The 16,515-nt window shown below is 42.0% G+C and overlaps 1 protein-coding gene across 2 annotated transcripts in view; it reads right to left on the bottom strand.

Moving 5' to 3' along the window:
• Window positions 1-322: 322 nt before the first annotated feature.
• The window catches only part of GSPT1 (G1 to S phase transition 1), a 37,933-nt gene continuing 21,740 nt past the window's right edge, over window positions 323-16,515 (bottom strand). For both annotated transcript variants that reach the window (XM_069734088.1, XM_069734086.1), the window contains exons 2-15: window positions 15,524-15,571; window positions 14,558-14,599; window positions 14,126-14,353; window positions 13,975-14,008; window positions 13,679-13,756; window positions 13,401-13,581; window positions 12,944-13,098; window positions 10,301-10,441; window positions 7,812-7,905; window positions 7,269-7,349; window positions 6,079-6,255; window positions 5,898-5,987; window positions 5,627-5,795; window positions 323-2,094 (exon numbers count right to left, since the gene is read on the bottom strand). In XM_069734088.1, coding sequence (XP_069590189.1) covers window positions 2,042-2,094; window positions 5,627-5,795; window positions 5,898-5,987; window positions 6,079-6,255; window positions 7,269-7,349; window positions 7,812-7,905; window positions 10,301-10,441; window positions 12,944-13,098; window positions 13,401-13,581; window positions 13,679-13,756; window positions 13,975-14,008; window positions 14,126-14,353; window positions 14,558-14,579 — 1,503 coding nt within the window. In that variant the 5' untranslated portion in view covers window positions 14,580-14,599; window positions 15,524-15,571 and the 3' untranslated portion in view covers window positions 323-2,041. The remainder of the gene's footprint in view (window positions 2,095-5,626; window positions 5,796-5,897; window positions 5,988-6,078; window positions 6,256-7,268; window positions 7,350-7,811; window positions 7,906-10,300; window positions 10,442-12,943; window positions 13,099-13,400; window positions 13,582-13,678; window positions 13,757-13,974; window positions 14,009-14,125; window positions 14,354-14,557; window positions 14,600-15,523; window positions 15,572-16,515) is intronic.

Below are 16,515 nucleotides of genomic sequence, written 5' to 3'. Positions count from 1 at the left end.
TTTTCTTATATGCTGAGCTGTACTTTGGTGCTGGTATTCCCTAGAAATGGAACTCTTCAGATGCAAAAATAATTTTAAAAGTTTTAAAAAAGCCATATACCCAAATAGGTGAATGGTATCAGTACTGAGGATGACTTGCTAATAGGTGAATGGTATCAGATCCTAGTACTGGTGATGACTAGCTTTGTTTCCCTTTCTATCCCGCGAATATCACAAAGATCACCAAATTGATAAAGCTCAATGGGGATGGATCTATGGAAATGTCGCCATCTATGCATGTCTCACATTACAATTAATCTGAAGGAAAAAGCGACTCCACATCTTTGCTGACATAATAAAATTTATTTCCATTTTCATGCATTACGGCAGCTACAAGAGTAATCATTTGAAACTGAAGGACAATAGCTTTCTCTGGTCGTACAATGTAGCCTCATTTGTGAAATGAATGAAAAAAAAAAATCCACAGATACAAAGAAACAAATGGGAGTTAAACAGTTTTTTTTTTTTCCTTTTAATTTCCAAATTTGCAGCCATGTGTCGACTGCAGAGGATTCTTAGAGATCGGAATTGTTAAATCTGAACACATTTCACTGTTACGTCAAAAACAATCTGAAGTCAAAAAACTAAAATTCTTAGGAAGGAAAACAAAATGCCAGATGAAGCAAAAAAAAAAAAAAAAAGCATATATTACCATTTTCTTGATTTTATTTTTGGCCCCTCGTAAGACTTTCGGAGCTGGAAATAACTACGCTATTGTTCTTCATATCCTGAGGATTGTTGGAATAAAAGAAATTAATTCTAATGTGTCGCTTCGTAATTTACCAGAGAAGTCTCCAACTTTCAGTTCTAGACAGGCTGAACTCTTGATATGCAAAGTTAACAGGTGGCAAGACTCTACCTATCTTCCAAATCCAAAAAAAAAAAGGTACAATATTATGTGCAAACTTGTATGAGCTCAGCAGTGATAGTCCTCAGCTCATCTCAGACACTTTAAGCAGCAAGGAGAAGCATTCAAGCCTTTACACAAAGACTGAACTATGACTGAGAAATTAACCCTTCCCAGGTAGTAATTAGAATGTAGCTCTTTGGGGTGGGGGGGATGGATCTACCTAGATCTTTGTCGTAAATTGGAAATCTAAATATTAAACAACCATTCACACTAACTTATAATTTTGGAATTACTATTGATCAATGGCCCGAAGCATTTTTTTCTTCTTTTTTTGCTTTAATACATGTAGACCACAATTACAGTCAGATCGTCCGCCATCAAGACTATTACCGCTTTAATTGCATCAAGTTTGCTTACATTTTTTGCCTCTTTCACATAACGACGGGCTGTTTTGTTTCTTTGAAACTGGGTGGTATTAGAAGTCATTTCATGTCCTTTATATCAATGGACCTCTGACGTTCGGTAAGAAGAGAAAAAAAAATTAAAATAAAAGCCAACGGGCTAATAAAATACTTGGAATGAAAAAAAAAAAAAAGGTAGTTAACGCAGCAAGTGTTACATTCAGGTAAAAAAGAAAAATATGAAAGCATTCAATACTGGGGGAAAAAAAAAAAAGGTTTTAAACTGATATTTTATTAGCACGGTAGTTTTCTATGTAACATGTGCTTACACACTCCGAGCGGTCTGCTTAGAATTACGTGTTTATGTACTGGACATGACAGGGTAGCATTGCAAGTTTAATAACAAATAAAAGAAAAATAAAGAAAGGAAAAAAAAAAAAATTCTTAGGTTTTCGTTACCATAGGCAATTTTGTCCACATCACTTATGAAGCTATTGCCAAATCTTTCCCAAAAGGTTGCAGAATTTGAAAAGGGAATAAAATAAAAATATGTTGAGGAAGGGAATTCAACAGTGGCATAGCAGAGCTCTCAATATGAGAAAGCTGTCTATGTGGACTTGTCATTTTCTGCTTTATTTTTTGATTAAAAGGGAATAGAGTTCGTCAATGGGATGAAAATAAGAAGGCGATGTGAAGTAGGCTTCCGTAGAGTCAATATCCTCACAGTATTGTGCAGGGTCAAGAGGAGAGCTTAATCCTTTTCTGGAACCAGTTTCAAGACCTTTCCAATTGCAATAGTCTTACCTAGAAGTCACAGCAAGAGAAAGAAGTTACCAACAAAGATCAGTGCAAATCTCAATATTCTACCCAACAGATTTCGCTCCGGAATCTGCCAGAAAAAGCGCTAAATGAGCAACAGAATTAGCATACGCTTTTCTACTATGTGAAAATGACTCGCTGCTCGTAAGTGCAGTCTTTCAAGCGCTTCAGGGTTTTACAGACGTCAAGTGGTTAATAGAAGTGATCTGACATCATGCGTTTTCCATTGTGAAAATACTTTGCAGTATTTAGGGTTATGGTCGTGTTAGGGTTGGAGATTTAGGGAAAAAAAAAAAAGGACGCCTATATAATGGGTGGTGTGGAGCACAAGTGCTCGCTACTCGAGTCTTCATCTGTTGCTTTGGTATGTATGGAGTATCAGAGATCCCCGCATATTTTTGGGGGGTCGTCTAAGCAGGGCTGTGGAGTCGGAGTCGTGGAATCGGAGTCAGAGCCTATTTTGGTGGAGTCTGAGTCAGTGTCATGGAAATTGAGGAGTCGGAGGTTTGGATTACCCGCTCCACAGCCCTGTGTCTAACAGCAGCAAAACATGGGGGGCATGTACTCATGCACCGATATATATTCGGTGCATACCCAAGCACCCGATGCAAACTGTAGTAGCAAGCACTTGTGGTCAACACTAATGACATTCAATATAACAACCTGATATCGAATTCTGTGTTGTGCCTGTGGGTTCAAAATGCTCACTATACCACTGGATAAAATCTTTGAGGGATGTGGTTCCCAAAATGGGGTCACTTTGGGGTTTCAACTGTTTAGACACATCAGAGGCTTTCCAAACGCGTCATGGACTCCGCTCTCAATTCCAGCCAATTTGGAGCTCAAAAAGTCAAATGGTGCTCCGTGCCTTCCGAGCTCTGCCATGCGCCCAAGCAGTAGATTTCCCCCACAAATGCGGTATCGGCATTCTCAGCAGAAATTGCACAACACATTTTGGGGACCATTTTCTTTTGTACCCCTTGTGAAAATAAGAGTTTGGGTCTAAACTATTTTCACAAAAAAATTACTTAAATGTTAATTTTTTTCCTTTCAGTTTGCTTCAGTTCTTGTGAAGCAACTGAAGTGTTAAACTTCTTGAATGTGGTTTTGAACACATTGAGGGGTGTTGTTTTTAGAATGGTGTCACTTTTGGGTATTTTCTGTCATATAGACCCCTCAGTCACTTCAAATGAAAAAAAAAACAAAAAATGGTTTTGCAAATTTTCTTGGAAAAAAAAAGCGAGAAATTGCTGGTCAACTTTTAACCCTTCTAACTTCCTAAACTAGACATGAGAAATGTTATTTACTGTACATACTCGTGTATAAGCAGAGTTTTTCAGCACATTTTTTGTGCCGATAATGCCCCCCTCGGCTTATACACGAGTCATTGTCCCAGTATACGGCGGGGGAGGAAGCGCTGCGGAGTAGTGGGGTCACAGGAGGCAGAAGCTGGTGGCTGTGGCTAAAGTCTGTGCCCGCTGCGAAAGAGAAATGAATATTCACTGCACTGGCAATGAATATTCATTTCTCTTACAGCGCGCGCAGTGTTACAGCCTCCGGATTCAGCAGCCGCCGGGCCATCACTGGTGCCCGCTAACTAAGGTAATTAATATTCACCTCTCCACCTCCCATAGGCGTGGAGAGAGGTGAATATTCATTACCTTAATGAGCGGTGACACGTGATCACCCGGCCACAGGAGCTGCTGGCACCAGAACGAGATGCTGCAAGGGCGCGCAGGGAAGGTAAGTAGGATGTTTGGTTTTTTTATGCTTTCCTCATGGGGGCGATACATACAAGGATGGGGATGAGGAGCCATGCAGACAAGGATGGGAATGAGGAGCCATGCAGACAAGGATGGGAATGAGGAGCCATGCAGACAAGGATGGGAATGAGGAGCCATGCGGACAAGGATGGGAATGAGGAGCCATGCGGACAAGGATGGGAATGAGGAGCCATGCAGACAAGGATGGGAATGAGGAGCCATGCAGACAAGGATGGGAATGAGGAGCCATGCAGACAAGGATGAGAATGAGGAGCCATGCAGACAAGGATGGGAATGAGGAGCCATAAAGACAAAATGAAGGGAATGAGGAGCAATGCAGACAAGGATGGGAATGAGGAGCCATGCATACCAAAATAGGGATTAGGGAAGAATTCATACCTGGTTTATACTCGAGTCAATAAGTTTTCCCAGTTTTTCGAGGCAAAAATAGATGCCTCTGCTTATTCTCGGGTCGACATACACGAGTATATACGGTATTAACCATTTTGTATGACATAACTGGTTTAAGGGCACAAAGATTGAAAGTTTGAACATTGCACAATTTTGGCCAAATTTCCTTTTTTTTCATAAACGCAAGCCATATTGAAGGAATTTTACCACTGTCATGAAGTACAATATGTCACGAACAAAAACAGTCTCCGAATCAGTGGGATCGGTTTTAGTGTTCCAGAGTTATTACCTCAAAGTGACAGTGGTCAGAATTGTAAAATGCGTCTTGGTCATAAGGTCAAAATTGGCTTAGTAATTAAATGGTTAAATATTTGTTAATGTTTTGAACCTGCAATCTCTTGATCGCATATACAATACACCAATACTACAATATTGCAGTCTATGGTATAACTCGCAGCCTTCTATGAAACCTGACAACAGACTGAACTTGGAGAGGCGGTTGATTAACTCTGAAGATGATAAATGTCGCATATTAGGCTCGATACTAAGGTGGTAAACTGTTGTGATCAGGGTTTGCTTCGATCACTGCAGTTAATCTTGGCTACGCCATTTCCATTAAGAGCAGGACAGAGGTGAAACCCAATAGACCACATTATGAGTCGAATGAGGTCCAACAGTTGCCGTTGGGGTCTGTCATGTGGTGCAAACATTAAAAGGGGTTATCCGGTCTAAACTGATAAGTCTCCACTATCTATGTGGCTGCAGACTTCTGAATCCTGCCAGAACACGCACTGCAAGGATTCTGTGGTTTCTGAGCTGGGAACAGTGGTGATGTATGCCTTATACATACTGCCAGCCAGAACCAGTCTATTGGGCGTGGCCTCGCGACATACATTTATATAGCGCGATGCCGCCCCACGTCTAGGGACACTGCCATCCAATGGATGGGGCCTCATACTGTACAATTGTGTGGAGCGAGGCCACAGCCACTAGTCTGGTTCTGCCCGGGAGTATGTATAACGCATACATCACTGCCGTTCCCGGATCAGAAACCAGCGAATCCTCACAGTGCATGCACTGGGGATATTCACAAGTCTGCAGTCACAGAGTGACTACAGATTTGTTAGTTTAGACCGGACAACCCTTTTAACAGATCCTTAGCCTCTATTCCGTAGTAAAGGAACAGATGTGAAGGTCACAACTACTCAAAACAGCAGCCGACAGCTGCTTACGAGATATAGTGACCACCATAACTACACATCCAGAAATTGCTCAAACACGGCTTGCGTTCTCTTCTGCCCATCTCCGTGTCCAAACGTATGGTCAAGCACAGGAAATCTCACCTTCGTCTCGCAAGGTAAATCGGCCCATTTGAGGGAAATCTTTGAATGTTTCAAGGCAGATAGTTCCAGCTGTCCTTAGGCGGGCAATGCATACTTGATCTTGTTTAACAAAGCGGGGTCGCGTCTTGCTTTTTTCCCCTGATTTTTTGTCTACCAAGCAGATTAAGGCCTTTGGAGGGAAGACCAAGAAAATACACCCTTGTTAATTTGTGCCCAAGCGGCTGGGGATTAGGTACAGTTTTTGGATGTAGAGGAGAAAAGAATTACTTACGATAATTTCAACTTCTTCAATACATGTATGAATATGCAGTACTGCATTGTAACCAGGACAGATGATTGATTTGTGCTCGATAATCACAATCTGAAAGAATTTAGACAAGATGCAGATTTATTATAGGAGTGTTAGAAAGAATGAAGTGCTCTGCAAACACAGGGGAGCCGCGCTGCCGTACCTGGGCATCAAAGGTGCGTCCAGAATGACAAAGGTTGTTTGGGTCGCAGAGAATAAATCCGGGTAGAATTTCCTCCTCTTCTATTCCTTTCAGTCGGAGCTTCAGATTTTCTCCAGGTGCTACCAGCTCAGTTTCTACTTCATCGGAGAGCAAGCTTAGAACTTCAACATTGTGCTTCTAGAGAGTACAAAAGAGCAACGCAGTAGTGTTAAGCACATACATCCAGTCTATCACGGTCACATAAGAAATTTAGAGGTGTTGTGCCACTAAATGTAGTGAAAACGGGAAGGATTGGGAACCACTTTTTTCCCCACCTATTTCTGATAACTTAGGCCCTGGAATCATCAAGATCAGCTATTTTCCCGGGGGTCTTGATGGGGCATGCTGGAGTCAGACGCTTTTTATTCCTGAATCAGGAGCATCTGACGAGTGGTGTGCAGCTCATCATTAGTGATGAGCGAGTGTGCTCGTTACTCGGGTTTTCCGAGCATGCTCAGGTGTTCTCCAAGTATTTTGGGCGTGCTCTTAGATTATGTTTGAGTCTCCGCAGCTGCATGATTTGTGGCTGTTAGACAACCTGAACACATGCAGGGATTGCCTGTTTGTAGGGATTCACATGTATTCAGGCTGTCTAGCAGTCGCAAATCATGCAGCTGCGGGCACACAAACATAACCTACGAGCGCGCCCAAAAATACTCTGAGAACACCTGAGCATGCTCGGAAAACTCGAGTAAAGAGCATACTCGCTCATTACTACTCACAAGTCCTACTCCAGTCCACGACTAGAGTAAGACTTCTGGAATAAGGAACACCGCTGCTTAATTAGACGAGCTGTGGAATCACACCCTTATCCTGCCCATTTTGGCAGAGCTGGGAGAACCTGGAATGAAAATGCCAAAAGTTTCAACATTTTTGAGCAACTACTAGAAAGAAATGGCCAGGGGGGAAGCAGATCTTTCATACATACTATTCTTAAGCAGTTATATAAAAGTCAAGCAATTGTGCAAAGGATGGCTGTTTAGAAATAGTTGGCAAAAGGAGTTTTTTTTTTTTAAATTTCCATTCTCTTCATCATCATCATCACTTATGCTAAAATATAGAAGATTTATTCACGTGCAAAAAGCTGTCAATTTATAGCCTTTCTACACCTTGTTTCTATAAGCACAGAATACGTCCAGACATGAAGTTACCTTGTTTGGCATCATGACAAGCTGTTGTCCTTTGCATATTGAGCCGGATTCTAGTTTTCCTAGAACCACTGTCCCCATGTCCTAGAGAAAAAAAAAAGTGTAAATACGCTGAACCATGACAGGACAAGAGACTATTCCTGGTCTGGCAAATAAGCCCACAATAGGTGTAAGTTCTTGTTGGTCTTTGTGATCAGCCAGCAGTTAACACCATTTAATGACTTTCCCTACATTTTAGCAAAAAAAAAAAAAAAAAAAAATCGACTGGAAAGAAAAAAGAAACATTTCTAGAGGGCACAATCGTAATAAATTAAAAGAAAAAAAAAAAAAAAAAAGTAAATCCAGCAGTTGTTTGGATTTTCTGTACGGTGTTCATTTCGCGGTAAGGTTGACTTGGTCATAGGATTTTCTCGGTCAGCAAAACTATGGCAAAACCAAATTTGAAACTCTTTTTAATTAAAAATAAAATTAGCAAAAAGTTCTGTTTGACCAGCTGGAAACCAAATACTAATGGTCATTATAGTGAAAAGTTAAGATTGAAGTAACCTTGTATTTGTCCACAATCGGAAGTCGGACAGGTCCATCATATGATCTGTTGAAGTTTGGCAAGTGATCAAGATATGGAATAAACGGTAACCCTCTGAAAAAAAAAAAAATTACATATATAGTATCACCACATGCACCACAAATAACAACGATCCAACATGTGCCAGGTCTAAATGCATAACCTGATATAAAGAAGTAACCCATCCCAATTAAAGGCTCAGAGCACTGGAGAGTGAACACATGTTAACGTTACACTTTGCTTCACCCGTCTCCTGCCGATTGCGGCTTTGTTGGGGCTACTGCTCTGGACTAGATTCAGATTTTCTCTAGTCAGAAGACAGAATGAGACAGTAAACAATTTATCTGAACGCCTCTTCCATTATTTGGCCTTCTACCGAGTTTCTATTATCTGCTTTCTGCATGGCATACACATTTACTAAAAAGCTAAATCTGCACCAACTTTGTAGCCACAGTTTAACCCCTATCTGACCTCGGACGGGATAGTACGTCCGAGGTCAGATCCCCTGCTTTGATGCAGGGCTCCGCGGTGAGCCCGCATCAAAGCCGGGACATGTCAGCTGTTTTGAACAGCTGACATGTGCCCGTAATAGGCGCGGGCAGAATCGCGATCTGCCCGCACCTATTAACTAGTTAAATGCCGCTGTCAAACGCAGACAGCGGCATTTAACTACCGCTTCCGGCCGGGCGGCCGGAAATGACGACATCGCCAACCCCCGTCACATGATCGGGGGTCGGCGATGCGTCAGGATGGTAACCATAGAGGTCCTAGAGACCTCTATGGTTACTGATCACCGGTGGCTGTGAGTGCCACCCTGTGGTCGGCGCTCACAGCACACCTCCATTTCTGCTACATAGCAGCGATCAGCAGATCGCTGCTATGTAGCAGAGGCGATCGAGTTGTGCCTGCTTCTAGCCTCCCATGGAGGCTATTGAAGCATGGCAAAAGTAAAAAAAAAAAGTAAAAAAAAAAAATGTGAAAAAAATAAAAAAAAAAATATAAAAGTTTAAATCACCCCCCTTTCGCCCCAATCAAAATAAATCAATAAAAAAACAACAAATCTACACATATTTGGTATCGCCGCGCTCAGAATCGCCCGATCTATCAATTAAAAAAAAGCATTAACCTGATCGCTAAATGGCGTGGCGAGAGAAAAATTCGAAACGCCAGAATTACGTTCTCAACCGACCCCAGATCACGAAAAAAATTTTTTTAGCAAAGTTTGGAATTTTTTTTCACCACTTAGATAAAAAAATAACCTAGTCATGTTAGGTGTCTATGAACTCGTACTGACCAGGAGAATCATAATGGCAGGTCAGTTTTAGCATTTAGTGAACCTAGCAAAAAAGCCAAAACAAAAAACAAGTGTAGGATTGCACTTTTTTTGCAATTTCACCGCACTTGGAATTTTTTTCCCATTTTCTAGTACACGACATGGTAAAACCAATGATGTCGTTCAAAAGTACAACTCGTCCCACAAAAAATAAGCCCTCACATGGCCAAATTGACGGGAAAATAAAAAAGTTATGGCTCTGGGAAGGAGGGGAGTGAAAAACGAACACGGAAAAACAAAAAATCCCAAGGTCATGAAGGGGTTAAGTGAAGAATTGTGGGTGACAGCGGCTCAGACAGAGAATAGGGAGTTTGTCTGGATGAAAAACATTGAAATGTTATTCTCAACATGTGTCTTCACCAGCACACAGCTCTCCGGCCTCTTCACTTTCTTGTTGCTGGCAGCTGGTTACTACTCCTTCACGAACAGTTCTGGTTCAATAGTTTCATCCTTCTGCTGAGCTTTAGTGTACTATTTTGAAACATTTAGGTCTGTCAGTGCTTGTTCTTAAGTCTACACTATCAGTATATTTACATATAAAAATAGAGTCTTTGAAAAAGCACACAGTTCAGGAAAGTGAGAGCCGCTTCAGGAAAGTGAGAGCCGCTTCAGGAAAGTGAGAGCCGCTTCAGGAAAGTGAGAGCCGCGATTAGGAGAAAGGCTGCGGAAGCAGTTACAGCTGGGAGTTGAGGGCTTATGATTTTGTTGGACCGACAGCACTAGTTCCAGGCTAGAAGCTAACTGGGAGGGGGAGGCTGTGTAAATTTGACCATGGTCTAGTGGTCAATCTCCTTGTCATTGAGCTATAAACTATGATACAAAAGCTTTCATTGCAGGAGGACGACTGTAGATATAAGAAGTCAACTGCAAACTTGCTTATTACATACTAAGTATACCAATGTCATCAGAGGAGCCCCTACAGCTTGGAGTAATGAGCCATATGCACTCAGTGTGCCAACTTCATAGCACTTCTATGTGGTACGCCCTTAGGTAAAATGGGGGGGGACAACAACAATAAGCCCTCCTTATGGAAATGGTAGAAGGAAGTCAATAGGGCCCCACAGAGTGATGTGGCTACCTGTGCAACAGCCCTGTGCACATAAGAGGTTATTACCAGCCTGCGTGTTTAACACTTACATGTACCATGGGCAGGAGTCCACTGGTTCCTTCAAATTGGCACCAGTCAGACCAGAACATGGCATAAAGTGAATATCTTTTTTAGGGTTGAAACCAACTTTCTTCAAAAAGGGTACAAGTTTCTCTTTACATTCTTCATATCTGTAAAATAAAGAAACAAGTTTTAAAACTGCAGTTTAAAAGGAAACAATGGGAACATTAATACAAATCTATAGAGTCAGATTCTACCTGAATGTTGCCCTAGCCTTATCACGGTCTACGGCTCTTCCTTTGACCAGGGCGATTTGTGCATTTTCTCTTATTAAAAGTTATTTTAAAGAATCTTTCTAAACTATATAATAATATAACCATTACATTCAAGGGCAATAATCCATTATGACACTACAGCCACCTGCCCAAAATTGTGTAGACTTCTTAACTGTGATTTTAACTGTACAGTGTGTACATTCATAGAGCACTCCATGCCTACCCTGTAAAGTTGGCCATTGAAAGGGGATTGTTTTACCTTCAGAACTTTGAGAACATGTGAGAATGAATGTTTGAGATATATATATATATATATATATATATATATATATATATATATATATATATATATATATATATATATATATATATATATATATATATATATATATATATATATATATATATATATATATATATATATCGGCACACGGCCAGTGTTCTGTTTAATGGGGGCTGGCTACCGTATATATTCGAGTATAAGCCGAACCGACTATAAGCCGAACCCCTAATTTTGCCACAAAAAACTGGGAAAACTTATTGACTCGAGTATAAGCCTAGGGTGGAAAATGCAGCAGCTACCGGTGAATTTCAAAAATAAAAATAGATGCTCCATACCATTCATTATTGCCCCACAGATGCTCCATATATAATGCTCTGCACTGTTCAGTATGGCCCCATAGATGCTCCACATAAAGCTGTGCCCCATATATAATGCTCTGCACCGTGCATTATGGCCCCATAGATGCTCCACATAAAGCTGTGCCATATATAATGCTCTGCACCGTGCATTATGGCCCCATAGATGCTCCACATAAAGCTGTGCCCCATATATAATGCTCTGCACCGTGCATTATGGCCCCATAGATGCTCCACATAAAGCTGTGCCCCATATATAATGCTCTGTACCGTGCATTATGGCCCCATAGATGCTCCACATAAAGCTGTGCCCCATATATAATGCTCTGTACCGTTCAGTATGGCCCCATAGATGCTCCACAAAGCTGTGCCCCATATATAATGCTCTGCACCGTTCAGTATGGCCCCATAGATGCTCCACATAAAGCTGTGCCCCATATATAATGCTCTGCACCGTGCATTATGGCCCCATAGATGCTCCACATAAAGCTGTGCCATATATAATGCTCTGCACCGTGCATTATGGCCCCATAGATGCTCCACATAAAGCTGTGCCCCATATATAATGCTCTGCACCGTGCATTATGGCCCCATAGATGCTCCACATAAAGCTGTGCCCCATATATAATGCTCTGTACCGTTCAGTATGGCCCCATAGATGCTCCACAAAGCTGTGCCCCATATATAATGCTCTGCACCGTTCAGTATGGCCCCATAGATGCTCCACATAAAGCTGTGCCCCATATATAATGCTCTGCACCGTTCAGTATGGCCCCACAGATGCTCCACAAAGCTGTGCCCCATATATAATGCTCTGCACCGTTCAGTATGGCCCCATAGATGCTCCACATAAAGCTGCCCCATATAGAATGCTCTGCACCGTTCAGTATGGCCCCATAGATGCTCCACATAAAGCTGCCCCATATAGAATGCTCTGCACCGTTCAGTATGGCCCCATAGATGCTCCACATAAAGCTGCCCCATATAGAAAGCTCTGCACCGTTCATTATGGCCCCATAGATGCTCCATATAAATCTGTGCAGTATAGAATGCTGCTGCTGCAATAATAAAAAAAAAATGACATACTCACCTCTCTTGCTTGCAGCTCCTCAGAGTCCCGTCTCGGCGTCTCTCCGCACTGACTGTTCAGGCAGAGGGCGGCACACACTAGTACGTCATCGCTCCCTCTGACCTGAACAGTCAGAGCAAGAGGACGCGGAAGACGGAGCGGCGCCCGGCGGGTGGAACGCGGACAGGTAAATATGACATACTTACCTGCTCCCGGCGTCCCTGGCTCCTTATCCCGGACAGCTGGTCTCCGGGTGCCACAGCCTCTTCCTCTGTCAGCGGTCACCGTTACCGCTCATTAGAGGAATGAATATGCGGCTCCACCCCTATGGGAGTGGAGTCCATATTCATAACTTTAATGAGCGGTCCCACGTGACCGCTGAACAGGGGAAGAGCTGCGGCACCCGAAGACCGTGGGACGGGCAGGGGGAGCGCCGGGGCTAGGAGAGTATGAGACAGTCCTCTCTCCCCCTCACCCGCCGACCATGACTCGAGTATAAGCCGAGAGGGGCACTTTCAGCCCAAAAATTTGGGCTGAAAATCTCGGCTTATACTCGAGTATATACGGCAATTTGCTTGTTTTAATAGCAGTCAGCCCACCTTTAGTCTATACATTACAAAGAAATCTCAAAAAAAGTCTCATAAAAAAAATTATAAAATATTTACATTTTTGGGTTTAGTTTTATGTACCTGTCATTGCTCCAGTTTACTGTTGGATCATCCATTTTATTAATAAGAACTATCAGATGCTTTACGCCAGCTGTTTTTGCCAACATGGCATGCTCTCTTGTCTGTCCACCTTTTTCGAATCCGGTTTCAAATTCTCCTTTACGAGCAGAGATTACCTGTGGTCAAAAAAAACAAAACGTTAATAATAATAAAAAAAAAAAAGTTAGGTCCTATTTATTTAGTACATAATTACATCAGGTTGCAACAAAACAGAAAATTAAATATTTTAATGAACACGAGATCTGACCGGACATAGCCACAATTACATTTCCAAGGTTTTGGGAATGAAGAGAACCTTGACTATGTTTAAACTACACAGGGGACTAAAGATAAGCATGTTTACCAGACCTCAGTCCACACAGCACTAGGATCTATTGGGCAACGTGCCTGTATCTAAAGAGTAGAATATATAGCATACCAGCACAGCCAAATCCGCTTGTGAGGCTCCCCCAATCATGTTGGGCACAAAGCTCTTGTGGCCAGGGGCATCAAGGATAGTGAAGTGTTTCTTCTCAGTTTCAAAGTAGGCACGACCAACTTCTACAGTTTTACCCTTGTCTCGTTCCTCTTGGTTAGTGTCTAAAGCCCATGAGAGGTACCTGATGGTAAAGTGCAGATATTAATACAGCTCAAAATAAGCCAATAGGTGCCAGACAGACGCTGGTATACTGTACCGGCAATCCGGCCACCACTCACCAGGTTTCTCTGTTCTTTTCTTTTGCTTCCCTTTCGTATTTCTCAAGTGTTCTTTTGTCCACCATACCGGTTAAATACCTAAAATATAAAAGTAACTATGATTGACTGTAAAACCTGATAAACCAGTCCTCTCTGCAGAAGTAACCTCAAGGTCGCAAGATGGTGAACTACAACTTCCAACAACTGTTGAATATCTGTCAAGGCTTGTGGAACGTTGCGGTCTGAGCTGGAGACCCATGCCTTGCAGAGCGAGAATATTGATAGATTGGAACTTAATGATTCAGTAGTTTACTTACATAATCTGCCCACCAATCGTTGATTTCCCAGCATCTGGTTAAAAAAAAAAAAAAACATATATACGACTATATATGTGACCATATGCTGTAGAATTTTATTATGAGGTTTCATTAAACTCGGGAGACAATTTTGATAACTAAATCTACATACCTACGTGTCCGATGAACACTACATTAACGTGCTCTTTTTTAGGTGCATCAGGTAGTGCAACAGCAGTTTTAGGTTTTGGAATTTCCTCTTCTTCCTCCATCATTTCTTGGGTAACTTCTTCAGAGGAGCCCCCATCTCCCGAGAAGCCGCCTCCTGGCTCTGCTTCGCTCGGCTCATCTTTGTGGTCCCAGGACTCTTCAGGAGACATCTCAGTCTCTCCATTCTCTACTGTAAAGACACCAGTGTTAAATAGAAAAGTGAAGTGGATTAAAGTAAAGGATGATGACTGCCAGCATAGCTGCAATATGATAAGGCACAGCTGCCCTTTAGCTCTGCTCCAATATGGCCCAGATGTACTCAGTCTGTTTGAACGGGAAGTCCACGATACAATGACCAAGTGCTGCCGCCTACCATTTAATAAGTGGTACTTACCAACTGGTTCAGAAATCTCCATGCCCACAACAGCATTGGAACCTGAATTAAAAAAATAAATAAAGAAGAAAAAAAAAGTGAGTCTGCACAATATTTATTACAAGAATGCTACAAGGTTGTAAACAATTCGGGTATGTAAACACAAACACCACAAAGGGTGCACATAGCCTTGCAATCCCTAAGGAAAAGTTGCTTAAATTTATGGTATATCCACAGAATAGAGCACAAATGTCAATGGATGCTGATCTCAAGTATGGACAGAGCCCAAGATAGAGCTACTGGTAAAGCCATCATTCTACTGTTTACCAAAAACGGAATGAGGCCTACAACTTAGAAAACAGTACCTACAATCAAATATGGTGGAGGTTCATAGAGGTTTTGGGGTTGTTTTACTGCCTCTGGCACTGGGTGCCTTGACTGTGTGCAAGACATGATGAAATCTGAAGATTACCAAAGAATTTTTGGTTCCAATGTAGTGTCCAGTGTCAGAAAGCTGGGTGCGTGTCCTGTGTCATGGGTTTGCCAGCAAGTCAAGAAGCACCCATATATGGATGGAAAAGCCCCAGAGAGTTCTTTCAGCCATGTCTTTATATGGAGTTATGAAAAGCTGAGCCAGCATGCTTTTTATTTTTTTTTGAACCCTCAAAGTGGGCAAAAACAAAAAAACAAAAAAAAAAAAAACAAGTTGCGGCCACCTGTTTATTCACAATCTAGGCCACTGAATGTAAAAACCAAAAATGAGAGAGAGGGGGGGGATGTCTATTCTAGTTGGCATTTCTTGCTTTTGATAGTCTTTGGATGTTTTCTGAATGTAGCCCAAAGATTATTTTTAACAAATCAGTGCATCAAGTGAAAAGTGGGCAAATTTATATGTATGTACGATTGGACTACAAAAGGAACGTAGTAGCATTACACGGGTACAAAAAAGGAAATCTGAGGTGCCACATTTTTCACTATGACAAATACCTTCTGAAGACTGGGACTTTTCTTCTTGCGCAGAATTATCTGTGGTATCTAGTTGGAGAAAAGTATGAAAAAAAAAATAAAAGTTAGGTGACCGCATTTAGAGAGTCAAAATAAGGCCGGGATCACACATGCGAGAAACACGTCCGTGTCTCGCATGTGAAATCCAAGCTCTGGCGCCGGCACTCCAGAGCGGAGTGTGCGGCTCCATGTATTGCTATGCGGCCGCACGCTCCGCTCTGGAGTGCCGGCGCCAGAGCTTGGGTTTCACATGCGAGACACGGACGTGTTTCTCGCATGTGTGATCCCGGCCTAAGGCTGAGGCTACACAAACCTTTTGTGGCGATACAGGTCGAGCGGCCAAAGATCGCCATGTATCGCTCCTACATTGTAGCACAATCAAACTGAATATGAGCATAAAGATACATCCACATCTTAAAATCGATAATCAATTAAAAATCAGATGAAAGATTACAGGGGCATCTTCATACAACATGCCTGAAAAATTTCTAAGAAAACGGACGTGTTTGAAAAGTTCAATACCTGGACCTCACATGGCCGCGGCCCAATACAGAGATAAAAACCTCGACGATTACTTTCTTTGCCACCACATGTAATACAGTCATGTGCGCGTCACTGTGCCAAGACTCACAAACAAAAAAAAAAAAGCTGATTTAATGCAGACGACGTAGGGCTCCGATCAGAATGGTACTGTGTGGAATCACATATACAAGTCACGTATATAGTGCATAAGGGACAACACACAAAATGTGTCAATAGAATTCTATAGAGGAGAGATTTATCCTAAGAAAATATTAATGGGAACTAATCAGAGGTTGTGGTTTTCATACTAACCACTAGAGCACACTCCCATGACCGCTGATCCTAGTGACTGGCTGATGCCACATCTAGAAGGCCCGGAGGCAGTGGTTAAAGTACAGCCGGCTGTTTTTATGCACAGGAAAACAAAAAAAAAAAAAAAAAAAAAAGGGCAC

Source organism: Ranitomeya imitator, chromosome 7, assembly GCF_032444005.1.
Source record: "Ranitomeya imitator isolate aRanImi1 chromosome 7, aRanImi1.pri, whole genome shotgun sequence".
NCBI lineage: Eukaryota > Metazoa > Chordata > Amphibia > Anura > Dendrobatidae > Ranitomeya > Ranitomeya imitator.
Note: the sequence above shows the minus strand (reverse complement) of the source record. Positions and strands in the feature narration are given on the sequence as shown.